Raw genomic sequence first — 21605 nt, 5'->3', positions numbered from 1 at the left:
GAGTCTTTTGGGTTTTCCACATATAGTATCATATCATCTGCAAAGAGTGAGAGTTTGACTTCCTCTTTGCCGATTTGGATGCCTTTGATTTCTTTTTGTTGTCTGATTGCTGTGGCTAGGACTTCTAATACTATGTTGAATAGCAGTGGTGAGAGTGGACATCCCTGCCGCGTTCCTGACCTTAGGGGAAACTCTCAGCTTTTCCCCATTGAGAATGATATTCGCTGTAGGTTTTTCATAGATGGCTTTTATGATATTGTGGTATGTACCCTCTATCCCTATACTCTGAAGAGTTTTGATCAAGAAAGGATGCTGTACTTTGTCAAATGCTTTTTCTGCATCTATTGAGAGGATCATATGATTCTTGTTCTTTCTTTTGTTAATGTATTGTATCACGTTGATTGATTTGCGGATGTTGAACCAACCTTGCAGCCCAGGGATAAATCCCACTTGGTCATGGTGAATAATCCTTTTAATGTACTGTTTGATCCTATCGGCTAGTATTTTGGTGAGAATTTTTGCATCCATGTTCATCAAGGATATTGGTCTGTAATTCTGCTTTTTGATGGGGTCTTTGGTTTTGGGATCAAGGTAATGCTGGCCTCGTAAAATGAGTTTGGAAGTTTTCCTTCCATTTCTATTTTTCGGAACAGTTTCAGGAGAATAGGTATTAATTCTTCTTGAAATGTCTGATAGAATTCCCCTGGGAAGCCATCTGGCCCTGGGCTTTTGTCTGTTGGGAGATTTTTGATGACTGCTTCAATTTCCTTAGTGGTTATAGGTCTGTTCAGGTTTTCTATTTCTTCCTGGTTCAATTTTGGTAGTTGATACATCTCTAGGAATGCACCCATTTCTTCCAGGTTATCTAATTTGCTGGCATAGAGTTGCTCATAATACGTTCTTAGAATTGTTTGTATTTCTTTGGTGTTGGTTGTGATCTCTCCTCTTTCATTCATGATTTTGTTGATTTGGGTCATTTCTCTTTTCTTTTTGATAAGTCTGGCCAGGGGTTTATCAATCTTGTTAATTCTTTCAAAGAACCAGCTCCTAGTTTCGTTGATCTGTTCTACTGTTCTTTTGGTTTCTATTTCATTGATTTCTGCTCTGATCTTTATGATTTCTCTTCTCCTGCTGGGTTTAGGCTTTCTTTGCTGTTCTTTCTCCAGCTCATTTAGGTGTAGGGTTAAGTTGTGTATTTGAGACCTTTCTTGTTTCTTGAGAAAGGCTTGTATTGCTATATACTTTCCTCTCAGGACTGCCTTTGCTGTATCCCAAAGATTGTGAACAGTTGTGTTTTCATTTTCATTGGTTTCCATAAATTTTTTTAATTCTTTAATTTCCTGGTTGACCCATTCATTCTTTACTAGGATGCGCTTTAGCCTCCATGTATTTGAGTTCTTTCCGACTTTCCTCTTGTGATTGAGTTCTAGTTTCAAAGCATTGTGGTCTGAAAATATGCAGGGAATAATCCCAATCTTTTGGTACCGGTTGAGACCTGATTTGTGACCTAGGATGTGATCAATTCTGGAGAATGTTCCATGGGCACTAGAGAAGAATGTGTATTCCGTTGCTTTGGGATGGAATGTTCTGAATATGTCTGTGAAGTCCATTTGGTCCAGTGTTTTATTTAAAGTCTTTATTTCCTTGTTGATCTTTTGCTTAGATTATCTGTCCATTTCAGTTAGGGGGGTGTTAAAGTCCCCCACTATTATTGTATTGTTGTCAATGTGTTTCTTTCCTTTTGTTATTAATTGCCTTATATAATTGGCTGCTCCCACGTTAGGGGCATAGATATTTACTATTGTTAGATCTTCTTGTCTGATAGATCCTTTAAGTAGGATATAGTGTCCTTCTTCATCTCTTTTTACAGTCTTTGTTTTAAAATCTAATTTGTCTGATATAAGGATTGCCACCCCAGCTTTCTTTTGGTGTCCATTAGCATGGTAAACGGTTTTCCACCCCCTCACTTTCAATCTGGGGGTGTCTTTGGGTCTAAAATGAGTCTCTTGCAGACAGCATATTGATGGGTCTTGTTTTTTAATCCAATCTGATAGCCTGTGTCTTTTGATTGGGGCATTGAGCCCATTTACATTCAGGGTAACTATTGAAAGGTATGAATTTAGTGCCATTGTATTGCCTGTAAGGTGACTGTGACTGTATATTGTTTGTGCTCCTTTCTTATCTATGCTGCTTTTAGGCTCTCTTTTTGCTTAGAGGACCTCTTTCAATATTTCTTGTAGGGCTGGTTTTGTGTTGCAAATTCCTTTAGTTTTTGTTTGTCCTCCAAGCTTTTTATCTCTAATTCTATTTTCAATGATACCCTAGCTGGATATAGTATTCTTGGCTGCATATTTTTCTCGTTTCGTGTCATGCCAGTCCTTTCTGGCCTGCCAGGTCTCTCTGGATAGGTCTGTTGCCAATCTAATGTTTCTACCATTATAGGTTACATATCTCTTCTCCCGCGCTGCTTTCAGGATTTTCTCTTTGTCTCTGAGACTCGTAAGTTTTACTATTAGATGTCGGGGTGTTGACCTATTTTTATGGATTTTGAGAGGGGTTCTCTGTGCCTCCTGGATTTTGATGCCTGTTTCCTTCCCCACATTAGGGAAATTCTCTGCTATAATTTGCTCCAATATACCTTCTGCCCCTCTCTCTCTTTCTTCTTCTTCTGGGATCCCAATTATTCTAATGTTGTTTCGTCTTATCATATCGCTTATCTCTCGAATTCTGCCCTCGTGATCCTGTAGCTGTTTCTCTCTCTTTTTCTCAGCGTCTTTATTTTCCATCATTTGGTCTTCTATATCGCTGATTCTCTCTTCTGCCTCATTTATCCTAGCAGTTAGTGCCCCCATTTTTTATTGCACCTCATGAATAGCCTTTTTGATTTCAACTTGGTTAGATTTTAGTTCTTTTATTTCTCCGGAAAGGGTTTCTCTAATAACTTCCATGCTTTTTTCAAGCCCAGCTAGCATCTTTAAAGTCATGATTCTGAACTCTAGGTCCGACATCGCACTAATGTCCATATTGAGTAGGTCCCTGGCAGATGGTACTACCTCTTGTTCTTTTTGTTGAGGTAATTTTTTTCATCTTGTCATTTTGTCCAGAGGAAAATAGATGAATGAGAGAACAAAATGCTAACAGGTTAACAACATCCCCAGAAAATGTACTCTAAACAAATCAGAAAAGACCTGAAACCAGGGGAAAAGAAAGGGAAAGAAAGAAAAAAGAGAAAAGAAAGAAAAGAAAAAGATAAAAACAAACAAAAACAGAAAACAAAACAAAACAAAAATAGGATATGATCAAATATGATCAGGCTGGTGCATAGATCAGTGCCACACACTAGATTTTGGGTGTATTTTAGTCTGTTAGAAGAAAGTGCCTCCTAAAATTTTAAAGAAAGAAAGACTTATATATGTACAAAATAAGGGTTGATACGATGAAGGGATGGAATATGACTGTAAAGATGACAATTATAAAAAATTTTTAAAAAGGAATTGATAAGAAGATGTTTGAAAAAAGAAAGAAGAGGATTAAAAAGGAAAGAAAGAAAGAAAAAAAGGGGGGAGAGAATGTGATCAGGAAGGAGACTAGAACAAAGCCATACACTAGAGATTTAGGGTATATTTTGATATGTTAGAAGAAACTGTATCTCAAAATTTTAAAGAGAGAACAACTTATATACATATCTGCCAAAAATAAGGGTAACTACTATGAAGAGATTGAATTATGACTTTAAAAATGAAAAATAAAATTTTTTTTTAAAAAAGGGATTGATAAGATGTTGGTTGAAAAAGGGAAAAAGAAAAATAAATAAAAAAAAACAGTTAAAAAAATTAACTTTGAAAGACTAATGAATCATGGTAAAAAAGCCATGAATTCTTTGTGCAGTATTCCCCTAGCGCTGGAGTTCTGCTGTTCTCATTGATTGGTAAACTTGGTCTTGGCTTGTAGTTTGTGCTGATCTTCTGGGGGTGAGGCCTGTTGCCGTGGTTCCCAAATGTCTTTGCCGGAGGCGGAATTGCCCTGCCCTTGCGGGTCCGGGCTAAGCAATCTGCTCGGGTTTGCTCTTGGGAGTTTTGTTCCCTGCAAGGTTTCCGTACAGCGTTGGAGGACAACAGTGAAAATGGCGGCCTCCCAATCTCCACCCGGAGGAGTCGAGAACTCGGGGCCCTGCTCCTCACTGCACCCCCAGAGAAAAGCAGTCAATCACTCCCATCTCCTTGGTCTCTGGCCACACTCCGTGCTCACCCGGCCTGTGACCGAGCATTTCTATCTCTGGCACCTGATTCGGTGTGGAGTCTCTAAACCCAGCAGATCCCTGCGGTGCGCTCCCGTGCCGCTCCTCCCAGGGGAGGAAGGGGAGTCTCCCTGGATCTGCCGCTTGTTGGGTCCCTGCTGGAGGAGCAGTGGCCCGACTGGGCCCCAGATCATGGTGTATGGCAACCCTGAGCTGAGAGCCCGCGCCTCGGCTCTGTCTCTGCAGCTGGCTTCCCCGCTCCAATCCCTGGGAGCTCTGCCGCACTCAGGCACCCCTGGTCTTTCTGTGACCCCGAGGGTCCTGAGACCACACTGTCCCGCGAGGTTTCCACCCCCCGCTTAGTCACTGGAGCAACGTCCCTCAGTGGAAACGACTTCTAAAAGTTCCGATTTTGTGCTCTGTGGCTCTATCACTTGCCAGAAGCGGCTGATGGAGGCCCCCTCCCCTGCCATCTATCCTCCCGAATATCGCCTCGGATTCACTTCTCTGCACGTCCTGCCTTCCAGAAAGTGGTCGCTTTTCTGTTCAGAGAGTTGTTGCTATTCTTTTCTTCGATCTCCTGTTGAGTTCGTAGGTGTTCAGAATGGTTTGATCCCTATCCAGCTGAATTCCTGAGACCAGATGAAATCCAGGTCTCCTGCTCCTCCACCATCTTGCTCCGCCTGCTCTCCCCCTAGTTGTTCTTAACAGAGGTCTTTTTGCTGCTCAGGTTTGTGTTTCAAAAGATCTTTGATGATAAAAATCAAGAGTAAATTGAATCCCTATTTCTCACCTGTATTATTGATGACCAATAGACTGGTAAGAGGAGCCTGTAAGGGTTGTTTCAGAGAAAGGAAATACATACTGGATGAAAGCTCCCAAAAATAAGTGTAATTAGATACCACATCCACTATCTTCTCAAAAATGGTGGGGGTAAAAGGGTTACCAAGTATCAGTAACCTAAGTAAAGAAAATTAAAATGCAAGTCTAAAACATTTTCCCTCTGATTATTTAAGTCACAAACATGCTATATAAATGCCAACCTATGGAAATTCAACATACAAATATGGCCTTTAGTTACATAAATGAAATTAATCGAAAACGGGCTCAAAATTTTTCATAAATCATTATCACATTGCAAGATGTCCAAGGATAATAGAGCATCAAAAAGAGAAGGTGAGATCCAAGTGGTTGACCAGGACAACCGGAAAAAATGGTCTGACGATTTGACGGGATACCAGGACCTTCCAACAGCCTGCCTACATAGTTTTAAAGGGAAAGGAACCCAATTTCACACTGCCCTCAGACTTGTGATGTGCACAATTTCAAGTAAAATTTTAACTGTCATCAGCTGTTGTTTTATATATACTTTAATTTTCACAAAACTAGATGCCATATTTAATGTACTATTTCAGATCCTAGAATTTATTTTTCCAGCTCAAACAATGAGTAAAAGTCTTTCGAGTAATCTTTTTGTTTCTCTAATAAGGTTGTGAGTCCAGTCTTTGCAGACTCCTTTCTCATCAGACCTCAGGCTCTACCTCCTTCTTCCTCACTCTAAGCCTCATATTTCATAGGGAAAAAATGAAGTCCATCAGACAGAAACTCCCCCTGGTCTTATCATCTCTCCCCCCAAAAAACCCAGAAAACATATCCAACCTGTCAATGTTCCTTTCTGTTGTAACAGATGCTGTCTTTCCTCCCTATCAAAGTCAGTTTTCAATATTGCTCTGGATCCAGACGCTTGCCACCCTCCCTGAGATCTTGCTCAGTTAGCTCATCTTCAATTATTTCCCTACCAACATATTCCCATCATGACTAAAGCATGTTCTAATGTCTCCCATTCATTAAAAAAACAAAAAGAAAAAAGAAGCTTCCTCTGAATTTCAATCTCCCTTCAGCTACTACTGCTCTTTCTACTTCTCTCCATGGTCAAGCACCTCAGACCTTCTCTTTTCAAAACCTTCAATGACTTCCCTTTTGCCAAATACAACTGATGCTTTCTGCTCTAAACTGGTTTTCTCCCTCTCTTATTTGCTTGGCTTTTCCAAACTTGGCTCAAATGTGACCATTCCAATGAGGCCAACACTGACCACCTTATTTAGAATTATAATGAACTCCTAACTCCCACCAGCCTTTCCCATCCCCTTACTCTATTCTGCATAACTTACTATATAACTTACTTAGTTTTTATATTTGTTATTTGTTATCTTTTCCTCCCAACCAGAAGGTAAACACCACAGCACCTAAAACAATGCCTACCACATAACAGGCTTCAATAAAAATTTGTGATATAAGGAATAATTAACATATTTATTGGGTAATTATTTCATTGGTATTTTTCTCCCCCACAAGATGTAAGTTGAAAGGCCTTGTCAACTGTGCTTACTGTGTAGGACATTTATAGGCACTCCAAAAACTTTGTTAAATGGGTGAAGAAATTAATAGACTTATTTTCTTCACATTTAAACTTTTTTGCATATATTGACTAAAGAGATTTAAAGTAATCTGATACTTACAAGAACAAAAGAATTTTCCTTTCATGCCTTAACTTTAAGAAGAGAAGCTTTGCCATGGCACATACCTGTTGTTTCCAGAGAGTTCCAATACTAATAACCTTTCTCAATCCAGGAAGAGAACAAGGAGCCTGTTGCATTTCAGACTCAGTTCCAGTATCTCTTGTCTCATTGACTTTCTCCTCTTTCCGAATGCCAAAATCTGTAACCATGTAATAAACCATTAAAATCGGCTATGTTATTTGCACTTTCTCTCTAGAAACTTCGAAAATACACTAGAATATTTGAAACAGCACTTCTAACAAGTTAAGCTACTGATATCCACAACTCATATTCAAAATCTGTCCTTCAGACAACTATAATTCCAATGAGTGAGTAAATTCATTTTTGAGGATGGTTTAGCCTTCTTGGGAAGCATTTATTCTTTCATATCTAATAGCAGCAGTTCTTCACTAAGGGATTTTTGCAGAGAAAAAAAGGTTTATGTAAAAACATAAATATAAATTTATGTAGCTGAATTTTTTTTTTTTGGTTTATTTTATTTATTCATTTGAGAGAGAAAGCGTGCATGCATGAGCATGGGGAAGGACAGAAGGAGAGGATCTGAAGCAGACTCCATGCTGAGCACGGAGCCTGATGCAGGGCTCAGCCCCATGACCCCGAGATCACGACCTGAGCCGATATCAAGTTAGATGCTTAACCCACTGAGCCACCCAGGTGCCCCTGTAGCTGAGTTTCTAAAAGGGCTCCTCTGTCATCTAGAAGTCCTCCACAGGATTAGTTCATCACTGATGACTGACATCCCAGTGACTATTTCAAGACACTGTTTTTTTTTTTTTTTGCAATAACTTTTATTTATTTATTTTTATTGTTATGTTAATCACCATACATTACATCATTAGTTCTTGATGTAGTGTTCCATGATTCATTGTTTGTGCATAACACCCAGTGCTCCGCGCAGAATGTGCCCTCCTTAATACCCATCACCAGGCTAACCCATCCCCCCACCCCCTCCCCTCTAGAACCCTCAGTTTGTTTTTCAGAGTCCATTGTCTCTCATGGTTTGTCTCCCCCTCCGACTTACTCCCCTTCATTCTTCCCCTCCTGCTATCTTCTTCTTTTTCTTTTTTCTTAACATAGATTGCATTATTTGTTTCAAAAGTACAGATCTATGATTCAACAGTCAAGACACTGGTTTTAAGTCCAGGAAAGACCTCCTATTCAAATCTCACATATGCCTCACAGCAGCTGTTATGGTTCTGACTAATCACTCAATTTTTCCAAATCTCAGTTTTCTCCCTGCATAACAAAGTTATTATGGGAATTAAGAACAATGTAATCCAACAGCTGAGCACAATGGCTGGCACATATTAGCTCCTACATTCTTCTAATTATTAGTTTTACAAACTAAACTAAGGGAAAATATCAACTTATTTATTCTTTATGAATACATTAATTAGAATTAATTTATTACCTAAGTAAGAGTACATTTTTATAGGAAATGGCAAGTAAGAGATGAAGCCAGAACTCATGACATTAGCAGAGAGCTACTGATGATATGGGGAAGTGGGCACAGTAATAGAGTAACTACTTAGCACCAAGTCTGATTATGTTAGATATAAAACAATTATGATACTTTTAAAAGTGGGCAACCCTATTTTATATCTAATATACATTTAAGCAGAATTCCACATAAAAACTTATCAAAATGAATCAATACGTGGTCATTTTCTGTTTCCTCTTTCTAATTTTCTGTTAGACACACATCATTATACCTGGCTCATCAATTGTTGATTTGCCTTCTAGGTTCACAAAGACTTCATTGAGAGTTGTCATGGAAACACCATAATTCATTACGCCTTCGTCAGGACACTTTTCAAGGTCACTGTAAAGATCTAAAAAGCAGACAGCAATAAAATAATGCAATTAAATTTGCTAATAAGTACACTAAAATACAAAGTCCTAAAGATTACTCAGAATAGATAAATCTAAACATATTTTCATATTAAAGCTGCCACAATAATCTAATAAAAATATTTCCATGTTCTCTTGTCTTTCAAATCAATTTTATTATTTTGCATCTCTTTTCCGTTTCATAGGCTTTAAAATTTCTTGCATCACTATGGCCATGTATATGTTTGTTTAAGTATGTATGTCTATTCAAAAATTCATTAAGCATGGGTAAATTATATTTCCTTCTCTGTATTTTCTAGTTTTTCTATACTGAGCATATTACACTTACAATAAAAATGATATCTTACAAAGACCCTGTTGACCTACTTCCAAGTGTTTTAAAAAAATAAGGCCTTACTTAATCTGTGTCTCTAAAAGAAATGAAAAGTTTTTGCTGCTTCAGAAAAGACATTTCAAGGCTTCATTGAATGCTGACAGAGAGGGTAAATCTGGATTTTTCAGTGAAATACATTCATGGAAATTTTAGTTGCTCTCACACTAAAACCATGTATCTGATAACACACTTCATTATATTGAAAACAGGAGGCAGAGCTCTTAGAATAAATAGTGCGAGGTGTATAAACTTTAAAACCCAACTGATGGAAAATAGAAAATGCAATCAGCCTATTGTGGACACTTAGCTGTATTCTATGTGATCATATGGTAAGTTACCTGGAAATTTGTTTGTTCTTTCCAAGGGCAAAATGTACACAAGTTTTTCTTCACTTTCTGCTGCTAACTCGGCATCAGGGATGTGTTGTCTATTGAGGGATGTAATTCTTTCCGGATTACACATTTCATTCCTGTGTAAACTAACATTTCAAAAGAAGCATAAGTCTTTTGAATTCATCTCTAACACCACTGCTCATTAAAAGACAGTTTTCTATTAAATCATTTGTATTTATTAGAGGCATCTCCTGCTAATTTCAGTAATCAGTTCCCACAAATAAAATGTTCCATTTCCAAGTGCTAAATGGTAGCCGTGTCTGAATTACTTTAAATGGGAAAAAATACAGTGCGTTACATGTCAACCCCAATCTCCCAGGCAACTTCCTAAAATAAGTGGAAATTTCAGTTTACATGTTATATGGATGTATGGATAGATAGATAGCAGGCTAGCAGGTAAAAACACATATACTGATTATATAGAGATATGTATGTATATATATATATAAAATCATGATAGGATATAAAGTCCATGAAACATTACTTCTGGATCACTAAAAAATTAATAAGGTTTTAATAAACAGTTGCTTTCTTGCAGCAAATGGCTTCTATTAATGCCAATAACTTGCCTGTTGATATGCTATGTTTTCTAAATTATCCCATGTGATATTCTGACATATAAAGTAGATTTGGAATACAATTTCAGAACTTTAGGGCCAATTGTTTTGTTAAAAATTATCAACTTTTTTTTTTTTTTTTTTGAGAGAAAGAGAGTGCAAGAGTGAGGGGAGGGGCAGAAGGAGAGGGAGAGAATCCTAAGCAGATTCCACACCCAGCACGGAGCCCAACACGGGGCTCAATCTCACTACACCGAGATCATGACCTGAGCCAAAATCAAGAATCAGACACTTAACCAGGTGGCCCATAAATTATCAGTTGCTTTTTGAAAACATAATTATGTTTCCGATATATTAGCCAAAAATGTTTTATTGAAAGATACATACACATTTAGAAATTTACATGTTTAAAACCAAGAGATAAATATCAAGGCACATGTTAATGAGGGAGATACATTATACTGATTATTGTACATCAATTTCCACCAAATATTAAGCTGGCTTTCTTATATCTCTAGAGGATTACATGAAATGTCACCTCTTATATTGATACTCATATTAAAAAGCTACTCCCAGAATACATTACCTTAAATGATATCCAATACCCCATTTTTGCTTCAGAAACAAAGATGACCCTGCCCATTTCAACTTCCCATTAGACAGAAACACTTTCCTATCTGAGAAGAAAGAAAAGAAAGAATAAATTATGTTAATTCCTTATATGGGTATATTCTCTGCTCTGGAGACCAAATCACCAAATGAATTTTTCAATATGAATGCAGTCTTGATATAACTGAGTTCCTGGGTGCAGCACCACCTCTCACCCCCATGCTTCGTTTGAAGCAGGACTCAGAAATTCATTGCATCCCTCACAGCTTATCCAATGGCATAAAACATTGCAAGGATAGCCCAAATCTTCCATTCTCCCTTTATCCACATACTTTGCTATGTAACTTTAGAGTGTTCTCTCACCATGGGCTAAGAGACCTGCTCCATCCCTTGATATGTGCCTCCACTACATGAGGCCAATGGCATGTTAGCCGACTTTGGCAAGTAGAGGTTTGGAATGGGCTTATGCTTTGGGACTTGGTCTCTAGAGCCTTAGTCATTGCCGTGAGAATGCCTGGGGCAGTCTGCTGGAAGAGGAAATACACCTAGGCTGACACCTAAGCCACCTTAGGTCACCTGACTGGACTTGCCAATGGTCACTCAACCACCAGACATGTAAGCGAACCCAGTCAAAGACCTGAAAAACTTTCTAAGTGAGCCCACCCTAAATTTCTAACTCTCCAACTCATGCACTCAATAAATACTTAATTGACTTAAGACACTAAGTTTGGGGATGGCTGTTTCATAGCTTTATTAAGGCAGGAGGAAACTGACTCAGAGTAAAGTATATTTACTTCAGATTTCATGGACGAAACTTAGAATAAGATTATACTGCACGTTAGAAAGCAAAAATTTCTTTTCACTGAGTTTATTTCTGTCTTCAGTTTTTTTAAGATTCTGCCTTGCACCATTTCCTGGCTTACTGAAACTCGTCTTCCCCACTTGCCACTATGTCCTAGACAGAACATTTATTCAATCTCTAATTCTCCAATCTTGCATCTTCACACTCAATACCTTGCTTAGTATACCAAGGATCCTCCTAAGAAGGCAACAAAGGGTTATAAATTTAAAAATAATTTTTCCAGCTAAAAGTTTTTTCTATCCAACAAAACTATATATGAAATATTAGAGTTTTAAAATTTTAAAAATATACTTGTGATTAATGTAGACAGTGAAGAAAGTTACAGACAAGAAGATACATAAAGCATGGGTCTAAGAACTCAATGGGGGATCAGAATTCTTCCAAAGCAAATTTCATCTTTACAAGGCAGTCACTCAAATGGATTACAAACAGGATTCTCTACTTTTAAAAACAGATTATAGAGAATATCTCTCATGTTCAATCCTTAAATAACTATTAGAAGAAAGAAACCAAGAATCATCAGCCACGATGTAAGCCTCATCCATGATCTGGGTACTAAGAAGGACTGTGCGGTTTGTTTTATGCTCCTTCAGGAAGGTCCAAACTTGGTGCCTTGAAAAAGGATCCAACCCAACAGTCGATTCATCCAGTAGCAAAACCTACAGAGGAGGAAGAGTATGAGCTCATCTTCCACTTCCAAGTGAGGGTCTTTAGAAAGTTGCAGGGAAACCCATATGATTTCTAGATTCAAATACAGCCCTCCACTGGATTCCTCATAGGCTTGCATGGTCCTTTATTACAAATTTTCTCTTATATTTGGTAATTAGAGTTTGGACTTTAATAATAGCTTGAAAGCCTTCAATACAAATTAATCTTGGGGCGCCTGGGTGGCTCAGTCAGTTAACTGTCTGCCTTTGGCTCAGGTCATGATCCCAGGGTCCTGGGATCAAGCCCTGTGTTGGGCTCCCTGTTCAGCCGGGAGTCTGCTTCTCCCTCTCCCATTGCCCTCCCCTGCCCCCCAACTCATGCTCTCTCGCTCACTCCCTCTCAAATAAGTAAATAAAATCTTTAAAAAAAAAAACCAAATTAATCTCAAAAAATATTTTTTCTCTTACCCAAGGATCTCCTAAAATGGCAATCCCAAATGTTAGTTTTCCCTCCACCACCTAATTTTTTAGCAATAACATCTTGAATGTTTTGTATGTCCAATTCCATTATAACTCTTTTTACCTATTGAAAAAATACCTCTACATAATAAAAAATATTTTACTTTAATCAGTTCTTCTAATAATTAGGAGAAATCTATTCTAAGAACTTCATCAATTAAGCTTTATTTATGAAAAAATAAAGTAATAGTTCAACAAAAACATGGTCAAGAGCAAAGTATATTATTTTCAAAGGCATTAGTTCTAATATGTTCACCTGCCTCTCGTTCTACTTCTTCTGACTGAATCCCTTTTATTTTAGCAAGTAGCCTGAGGTTTTCTCTCACAGTAAGAAAGTCAAATTGAATATCGAATTGTGGACAAAATCCAATATTCTTTCTCATTTCTTCCATGTTAGTTATTTCAGAGAGTTGAGTATTATAAATAGTGACTGATCCTGTAAATAGAAATTTTCAAGTATTCAACACCAGAAAAGTGACTCTAGGAAGTGGTAAGACAGGATATTAGTTGAACAAACTTCACATTTCATAATTGCATAAATAATACATTGAGAAATTCAGATTATTTTTAACATAAATATCAGGGTCCAGGGCAATGCAAAGTGGACAAAGAATGACAATAGCAGAGCGGAGATACAAACTTTCTGGTGAATTTATATAAATATGAAATAAATAGTTCCTATTCTAAATTACTCAACTGTGTAAAAAAGCCTGCTTTAGAGAAGTGTTTTTGTTTTGCACAATCTCATTGAGGAACCTGCTTCATCAGCCAACTTGCTTCTAAAATTATTTTCTTACCTTTTGTAGAACCAGACAACCCATTCAGAATGTTTAGCAGTGTCGATTTACCAGCTCTGCTGTGTCCAAGTATTGCAATGACCTGTCCTTCATATATGTCAAGAAATATGCCTGTTTTAGAATAAAATGGAAAATTAGACTTTGGATTATATTCAGATGGAGTGGACCTTACAAAAGTTTGTAAGAGTCAAATGTATCGCAGCGCTTCATTTATTGGTATTCTTATGTGTACCCTCTGAAATTATATATTTAATTGTGTCTTTTTATGAAGACAAAACCTTAATTTCTCTGGAGAAACTGGATCAAGACTGAGAATATAAATTTCTACCTTCCTCCCTACCTGAATCCTTCAAATGTCAAAGAATATATTAATTCAATGTTAAAGAACAGAGCAAAGGCTACCAGGAATAAAGCAGAGTGAAGAGAGTATTTGCTTCCTGGGCCACGGAAAGCAGTGTGACTGAGGAAACAGTCTCCCAGAGGCTCCCAGAGCTGAGACAGAAGGGCCAGGGATAGAGGCAAAGGGGTATGTATTCCACATTTGGAGGGAGGGAGCATGGGTAAAAGAGAGGATGGTAAAGTTTTCTCTGGCACTGGTCACTGCTCTGTTTTGTATCACAAAAGTGAGGTCATGGTCTCTAGAGGGGTCTGTGGGACCCAGGACACATCACAGGCATTTTTCTATCTGAGTGCTTAGGACTTGATAATTTTTTCTTGAGTATTTGAAACATTATCTAACTCCATGGAGAAACAATAGAGTTCCATTAGCACCCTAGAAATTTTAAGATTCTCTGAAGATAGACAACATGTGGAATTATATTGTCAGAGAATCAAAAACAAGACAAACCACAGCCCAAAACAGATGATGAGAAGTCTTATGAAAGTAAGCACAATTCCAGTGATACTGCAAGCTCAGTCTGACAAATCCAAGTCAAAGATTATAAACCAGCACAAGCAGTACAATCCTATTTTTAAAAAATTTATATATATATGTAAATAGGTTATCGATGACTATCCCTCAGAGTAGAAATGTGGGCTTTTTAAAATTTTTCTTTTTATCTAGACTCATTCTCTAATTTGCCACTAGGACTGTTTGCATCTTCAGGAAACAAAAAAAAAATTTTTTTAAATTAAAAACATCATCAAAACAATGAAGTTTTTCTCTTCACCTTGCAATGCTTCTACTTTTTCAGGCTTTCCATCATATTCTTTTGTAACATTTCTGATTCTGAAAAAAAAGATGAAGCAACTTTGAGGTAAGTACATTTTCTAATGACACAGATTATGTTAACTGCCAATATTACAGTTTGTGATTAATCCCGAACCTCACAAGGTAGGGTGTCACCCTCATAACGGATCGAAGGAGGGCAGTGGGGAAAGCTCACACCACCCCCAAAGAGATTTGCACAGACCTGCTCATACTGTTATCAAACTTGTTATTTCATAAATTCCAGCTATTTCTCTCAGTTGGCAAATGAAGAGAGAGCTACCATTGAAAGAAAGGAAGGAAAAAACAGGAGGGAGAGCAAGGAAGCGATGGTGGGGGAGAGGCTTTCCTTCCGTCCTGAACCCCTCTCTAGCTATTATTTAATTTTTCTTCCCTCCACAGGCAAATTTACCAAAATATAGTCTCTCTACTTTCTGTTTCCATTTCTTTATCTCACATTTATTCCCAACCTAAAGCAACATAGCTTCTGACCCTACAACTCCACTGAAACTATCCTCAGCAAAGACACCGATGACACTCTATGGAATCCAATGGACACTGACACTTTCCCGTCATTGTTTAATAGATGCTGTATTAAACGACTGCTAGCTCCTTTCTTCTTGCAAGGCTTTATTTCCTTGGCTTCTGCCCTCTCGGTTTCCATATCCTTCTCTGACTCTTCCACTCAGCATACTTTATGGATCCCTTAAACTGGATTCTACACTTAACCAACTATTTTTCTTATTCTCAAATCTTTGCCATATAATAGTGCCCACTCTCATTGCTTCAACTCTTAGATACTAATGATTCCCAAATTTGTGTCTTTAGGCCTTTCTTCAAAGTCTCAAATGTACATATCCAGCTTTTTGCTCTGCATCTACACATAGATACCACACAGGGCTTATTATTTTTCCCTCTAAACCAGTCCCACTTCTGTTCTCTTTCTCAGTTGGTGTTTTCAGCATCTACCGAGGAATGCCAATTAAATAAATGCCCAAGAAACGTCCTTCTTTCTTCTCTCTCTCTCACCTCATCCTGTGGTCTACTAAATTACTCTAATTTAACCTTATGGATTTATGAATTTAAGTTTATGAAATCTCTTTGAATCTATCCCTTTATCACTTGTCTATGACCTTCTAGTCCAGATTCTTATCATTTCTCACCTTGATCTCTGAACCTGATGATGTTTTCCCTTTCCATCAACCTAGCCCCTTGGCTCCTGCAATACAGAGGATATACCAGGAACTACACTTCCCAGAAATCCTTCTCTGTATTGGACTTAAGGAGAACTTGGGCAAGATTTGGAAAGCAGAAGTGAAAAAAGGCCATTTTTCTCTGAAGGTCATGGGGGCAGACACATGGGCAGACTCTAGGTTTGTAGCAGCTTCTCAGACTTCTTGACAAGCCCTGTTTTGCTGCTGGAGATTAAGAAACCTGGTGGGAACTTTCCCAGAGAATCCCAGCAAACTTTGTGAGACCCACCCACTTCCATGCATCTGGATAAGGTCCTCAGTGGCTGTTTCCCTGACTTTCTGGCTGCAGCTTTCTTGAACCTCCCTCTTCCATTCGTAGTACTTTTATGAATTACTAATTCCCATACCAAATCCCTTTACTTATATAATATTTCCAGCAACTCACTTTTCCTGACCAAACCCAGACTGACACAACCTTTGGAACGCTTCCATTTCTCCAGTTGTGTTGACTTCAAATCCATTCCAGAAAGCTGTCCGAGTGATCTGTCAGAGGTCTGGCTGTCTAATTTGCCTCCCTAAAATCACTTGGTGGTTCCCCACACTATGCAGGACAGATTGTCCTTCTTAGCAAACAGTTACCAAATGCTGATTTGGCCCGTACCTCTTAATATTGACTTCTCCCTCTTCTAGCCTTGTATTTTGAGCTCAGAAATGTCACTTTCTTATCATTCTTTAGACACATGCACATTGTTTCTTGCTGTGCTATGCTGGTCATGCTGTATTCCCTGTTTGGAAAAACCTTCATGTGCCCCATCACAACTTATGTGACCTTTCCCTTCCATAAGACTCACCTCAAGAGTTTTCTCCTTCTGACCTTTCCTACCACTCTTAGGCTGGGCTGAATGATCCTTCTCTAGGTTTGGTTATTCTCGGCATCCATCTCTACCACTCTTTTTACTCTTTATCTATTTAAGTGCCTGATTCCCCCCAGGCTCTGCCTGTCCTGAGGTGGAAGACTGTCATTCATCTTTGAATCCTAGTTCTGGCAGAGGGCTTAATGAATGATGAATAAATGAAGGAACTAATTTGCCAGCAGAAACAGTCTGGTCCAACGATCCAACGTGTGAGGCACTTTGGGCTATCAAGCATAAAAAGAGGGGCTGTCAAGGTAGAGGACAGAGTGTGCAGGTTCAAACAGGCTAGAGCTGTTGTATGTACCTGGGAGTACACTCATTTCATGTTAGAGTATTAACACCAAATTGGATCTAAGACCATTGAATAGGACAACTGGTGGCATCCACTTAGGAGAACTGAATGACCACACAACCATACCCATCTTCATTGCCCACTGGAGGAATACGAGTCAGGGTTAAGGTTCTGGGCATTTATGGAACCATGTTGCTGAAAGGTGAGATTTTGGCCTAATGTGATTTAGTCTTGATTTAGCTTGTTAATTTAACTAAACTTTCTGGTGTCAACATAGTTATTGTAAGTTAGTGGTAAGGAACAGGATAAACTGAAATAGCTATGTAAGTTTTCACACAGGAGTTATGGCTTGAAAAACTACTAGAAATGGTAGAATTTGAGAAGTTCCAACTCCAGGGAATAGAGGGTTTTCTCTAATCTTTCTGTGTCAGGTTATAGTTTTTTCCTTTCTCTGTTGCCTCCCTGCTCATTTCCCCTTCTCCCAGATACTTTTACCAATCACCTCTGACCTAACTGTTTCAAAATAAGTGAACTGATATAAGAATAACTGATTGAATTTATCCATGATATTCCTATTAGCAAACAGTTACCAAATGCTTATTATGGGCTAGGCACTATTCTAAAAGCTTTATGCGTGGTAGCTCATTTACTCTTCATAACAAACTTATTACCAGTGTCATGCCCATTTTTAAGATACAGAAACCGAGATACGGGCAAGTAACTTAGCTGGGATTACACAGTTAACAAGCAGTAAAGCCAGGATTCAAACCAGGTGGTTTCAATCCTTGGAGCACATTGTAATCACTATGTTCCATTTTGTCCTCAGAATACACTTTCAAAAAAATAACTTCACATAAATGGAATGTCATTTAGGAGTACTTTTCAATAATCTCCTTCAATAAAATAAGCAAACACCTAGAGAAGCATGCACTAAATTATGATGAAATTAAGAATTAGGCAGTCATTGTCTATACATCTTCCTTGTTTTCCTTAAAACCTTTACCAATGCTTTTCTCTACATTATTTATTTCTATGCCCATGCTTTACCAATGCTTTTCTCTACATTATTTATTTCTATGCCCTTTCAATCAACACCCATATGGATAAAGATAACTAACATTTATCCAGTTCCTGTTACCTAACAGGCATATTTAATTATCTCACTGATTCTTTAAATTCCTCAAGAAGTCATTGTACTATTGAATTATATTACACATTTCTTAGAAATGAAGAAAATGAAATTTAGAGATCTCACATGGTTCAGCAAAAAGTTACCAAGCTACTAAATTATAGAGAAATCTTTTGACTTCAAAACTTTAATCCATATACTCCCTAAAGGCAGATAATCTAAGAAACGTGTGTCTATTTTATATGCTATATGTGTACGTATATACATATCATAATGTGTGTGTGTGTGTTAGAAGAGTATACATAATTTGTTAGTTACCTTATAGCTTCTTGTCCATGGAACTCTGGAGGCACTGGTTCAAAAGAGTCATCAGAGGAATGCTCAGGATTTATTTTGTCCTCAAAGACTTCATAGTGAGTGTTTTGACGTTGCGACCAAAATGAAGACTTCAGGAAAAACAATGGTGAATGCCGGAGGCCATCTTCATCTGATCAATCAAGACACAGTTAGATATTGAATTAATCATCTACATCAGTAAAGAATGATATCTGTCCTAGTGTAGCTTGATACCAATTTTTTCCTACACAGTAATGATTGTTTTCCAGTTCTGTTCAGAAATAATTGACTTCTATAACTGTATACGATTAAGGCATGATGGTTTGATTTACATATATTGTAAGATGATTACTACAATAGGTTCAGCTAACATCCATCATCTCAATAGATACAATAAAACGAAAAGAATAAAAAGAAAAAAAATGTGCTCCTTGTGATAAGAACTCTTAGGATTTATGTTCTTAACAACTTTCCCATGTATCACACAGTGGTGCTGACTATAGTCCTCATGTTGTACATGACGTCCCTAGTACTTACTTACAACTGGGAGTTTGTACCTGTTGAAATCCCCCCTTCCTCCAGCTGTAAGTCCAATCTCTTTTTCTATAAGTTTGGTTTTGCTTTTTTGTTTCTGGGTTTTGTTTCGGTGTTTTTTTAGATTCCACATATAAGTGAGATCATTACACTATTTGTCTTTATTTATTTATAGCGTTTAAAAAATATGGCAAAAATTGAATGAGTTTTGGATACTCCTGTTTTGCAGCTGCTGACCTAGTTAAGTGACATTTTCTCTCTCCACTAGTAGCCAAAACCAGAAACAAAAGCCAGCCTCACCCTCTCTCTTTCTCACTTCCTCCATTTACTATATAACTAACCACCAAGTCAGATTGTTTCTATCTCCTAAGTATCTCCTGAATCTGTCCTCCCCTCTATATTACACTGGTCCTCAATTTGGTCCCCTCCCCTCTCTAACACAGACTATAATGTCCACCTGCTTTGAACCCATCCTCCAAAGACCTGTCAGAGCGATCTTCCTAAGATACAAATCTCATCAGTGAAAGGTCCTACATAGATTATATCAATCTGTCTCTGTTTCCTGCACCGATGGTTCTAAGGTTCTTGGATTTCTTGGATGAATAATATTTTTTTAAATAAATATATTGTGTTCTTTAAGGACAATTAAAAAAACCTCCCATCTTGCTATAGTCACCATTGCAAAAGAGAAAATATATTTTCACAACAAAAGTATAGATATTTAAAGGCTATAATCTCACAATATGAAAGACTTCCAATGAAAGAATTAAGGTATATAAATAAGTTTCACATTATTTTTCTCATTTCAACAAAAACAAGAGAAAAGTTTGTCAGAGATCACCACCCATCCTGGAACTGACTAGAGGAGAATCCCAAATTCTGCATGTGATCTATGGAGTTAGCAAGAGCAGGCACCTACAGAGGGACTTAACTGGAGGTGAACCTCAGCATCATTGGGATCTTTTTTTTTTTTAAAGATTTTATTTATTTATTTGACAGAGAGAGAGTGAGCACAGCAGGGAGCGTGGCCAGCAGAGGGAGAGGAAGAAGCAGACTCCCCACTGAGCAAGGAGTCTGATGTAGGCCTCGATCCCAGGACCTGTGATTATGACCTGAGCTGAAGGCAGATGCTTAACCGACTGAGCCACCCAGGTGCCCCGATCATTGGGATCTTTACATGCTATATGTGTGTGTAGCTGTGCACAGACATGTATTTGGAAAAAATCTCCCCTTGTAATTTCTTATTAGCTGGTTATTAATTCCTATACTAGAACCACATCTGACACCCAAACTATGTACTAGCTCTACCTAATAACTTTTAATTTCCCCTACACTATAGCTGTTTCCCATGGCTGGGCACACATGCTATTCCTTTTGAACATAAAATATTTTGTGCACTCTTGTCCACCAGGTAAACTTTCTTATCATTTAAATGCAGCTGAAATTCTTTCCTCCCACCAACCCAAGGACTTACCCTATCAATGAACCTTGTGGTATCCTCTCCTATCACACTTCCTATACTATATTTAATTACTGATTTTTGTGTTTCCAGTGTTAACTGTGAAAGCCTTGAAGACACAGCCTGCTGACCCACATAAACTTAATCAGCAGTTATGTATGAAACAGATACAAAGATTAAATCTGATATCTAATTAGTATCAGTTTTATGGGAAATTTTGATTCAGAAAAAGACTTATGAATGTAAAAAATTTAAATATAACCTACTTTAAAAATGTGGATTTGAAAGATGTTTATACAAATTTGGGTTAAAGAATACATATTGTACCCAAGTAAGGGGAAGTGAGATTGAATCAAATTTGTGGGGGGAAAAAAAAAACTGAGGAGGAAGAGAAGGAGGAGAGAGCGGGAAGAGGAGGGGGAAGAGTAGAAGGAAAAGAAGAAACAGATTTTTTGTCTGAAGCTGAGGGAAAAAAAGAGGACATTCTTGTATTCCTTCATCAAATATTTATTGAGAGCTTTTGCACCAGGTGGTCTCTAGATGGAAAAATACATTGTTTATCCTGAAGAAAGTTAAAATAAGAAGACAAAAGAGGGGAGACGAACCATGAGAGATGATGGACTCTGAAAAACAAACTGAGGGTTCTAGAGGGGAGGGGGGTAGGGGGATGGGTTAGCCTGGTGATGGGTATTGAGGAGGGCACGTTCTGCATGGAGCACTGGGTGTTATGAACAAACAATGAATCATGGAACACTGCATCAAAAACTAATGATGTAATATATGTTGATTTACATAACAATAAAAAAATAAAAAAAAATAAGAAGACAAATATATGCATTTACGTAATTCACCAGGAATTTATTGAGGACCTACTATGTAACAAAGACTGCTCTAGATGCTTAGAGATATCTTTCTCAGGAGGACTTACATTCTAGAGACAAAAGACAGGAAATAAACAATAAATATCATGAATATTGAATTCATTGGAAAAACAAAACCCAAAAGGGGAGTATTAATAGTCAGTTTCAAAGTTTTCATCCAAATTCTGCTTTGTTCTTGGGCTAGTCATATAACCTCCGCAGACCACTGCTTTGGCAAATCTAAGATGTGAGGTTTGT

General features: G+C 37.8%; 1 protein-coding gene across 1 annotated transcript in view; it reads right to left on the bottom strand.

The window, feature by feature from the left end:
• Positions 1 to 21605, bottom strand: part of LOC114216114 (ATP-binding cassette sub-family A member 10-like) — a gene marked incomplete at its 5' end in the record, with an annotated part of 58646 nt that overhangs the window by 24866 nt on the left and 12175 nt on the right. The window contains 12 exon segments of the mRNA XM_088027055.1: positions 5031 to 5197; positions 6757 to 6955; positions 8529 to 8648; positions 9379 to 9518; positions 10576 to 10666; positions 11954 to 12119; positions 12576 to 12618; positions 12620 to 12690; positions 12887 to 13062; positions 13424 to 13534; positions 14593 to 14651; positions 18477 to 18645. Of these exon segments, the coding sequence (XP_087883181.1) occupies positions 5031 to 5197; positions 6757 to 6955; positions 8529 to 8648; positions 9379 to 9518; positions 10576 to 10666; positions 11954 to 12119; positions 12576 to 12618; positions 12620 to 12690; positions 12887 to 13062; positions 13424 to 13534; positions 14593 to 14651; positions 18477 to 18645 (1512 nt within the window).

Source organism: Eumetopias jubatus, unplaced genomic scaffold (assembly GCF_037043125.1).
Source record: "Eumetopias jubatus isolate StellerSeaLion01/CBP00866 unplaced genomic scaffold, mEumJub1_p1.0 scaffold_10, whole genome shotgun sequence".
NCBI lineage: Eukaryota > Metazoa > Chordata > Mammalia > Carnivora > Otariidae > Eumetopias > Eumetopias jubatus.
This window is presented reverse-complemented; position numbering and strand designations above follow the sequence as displayed.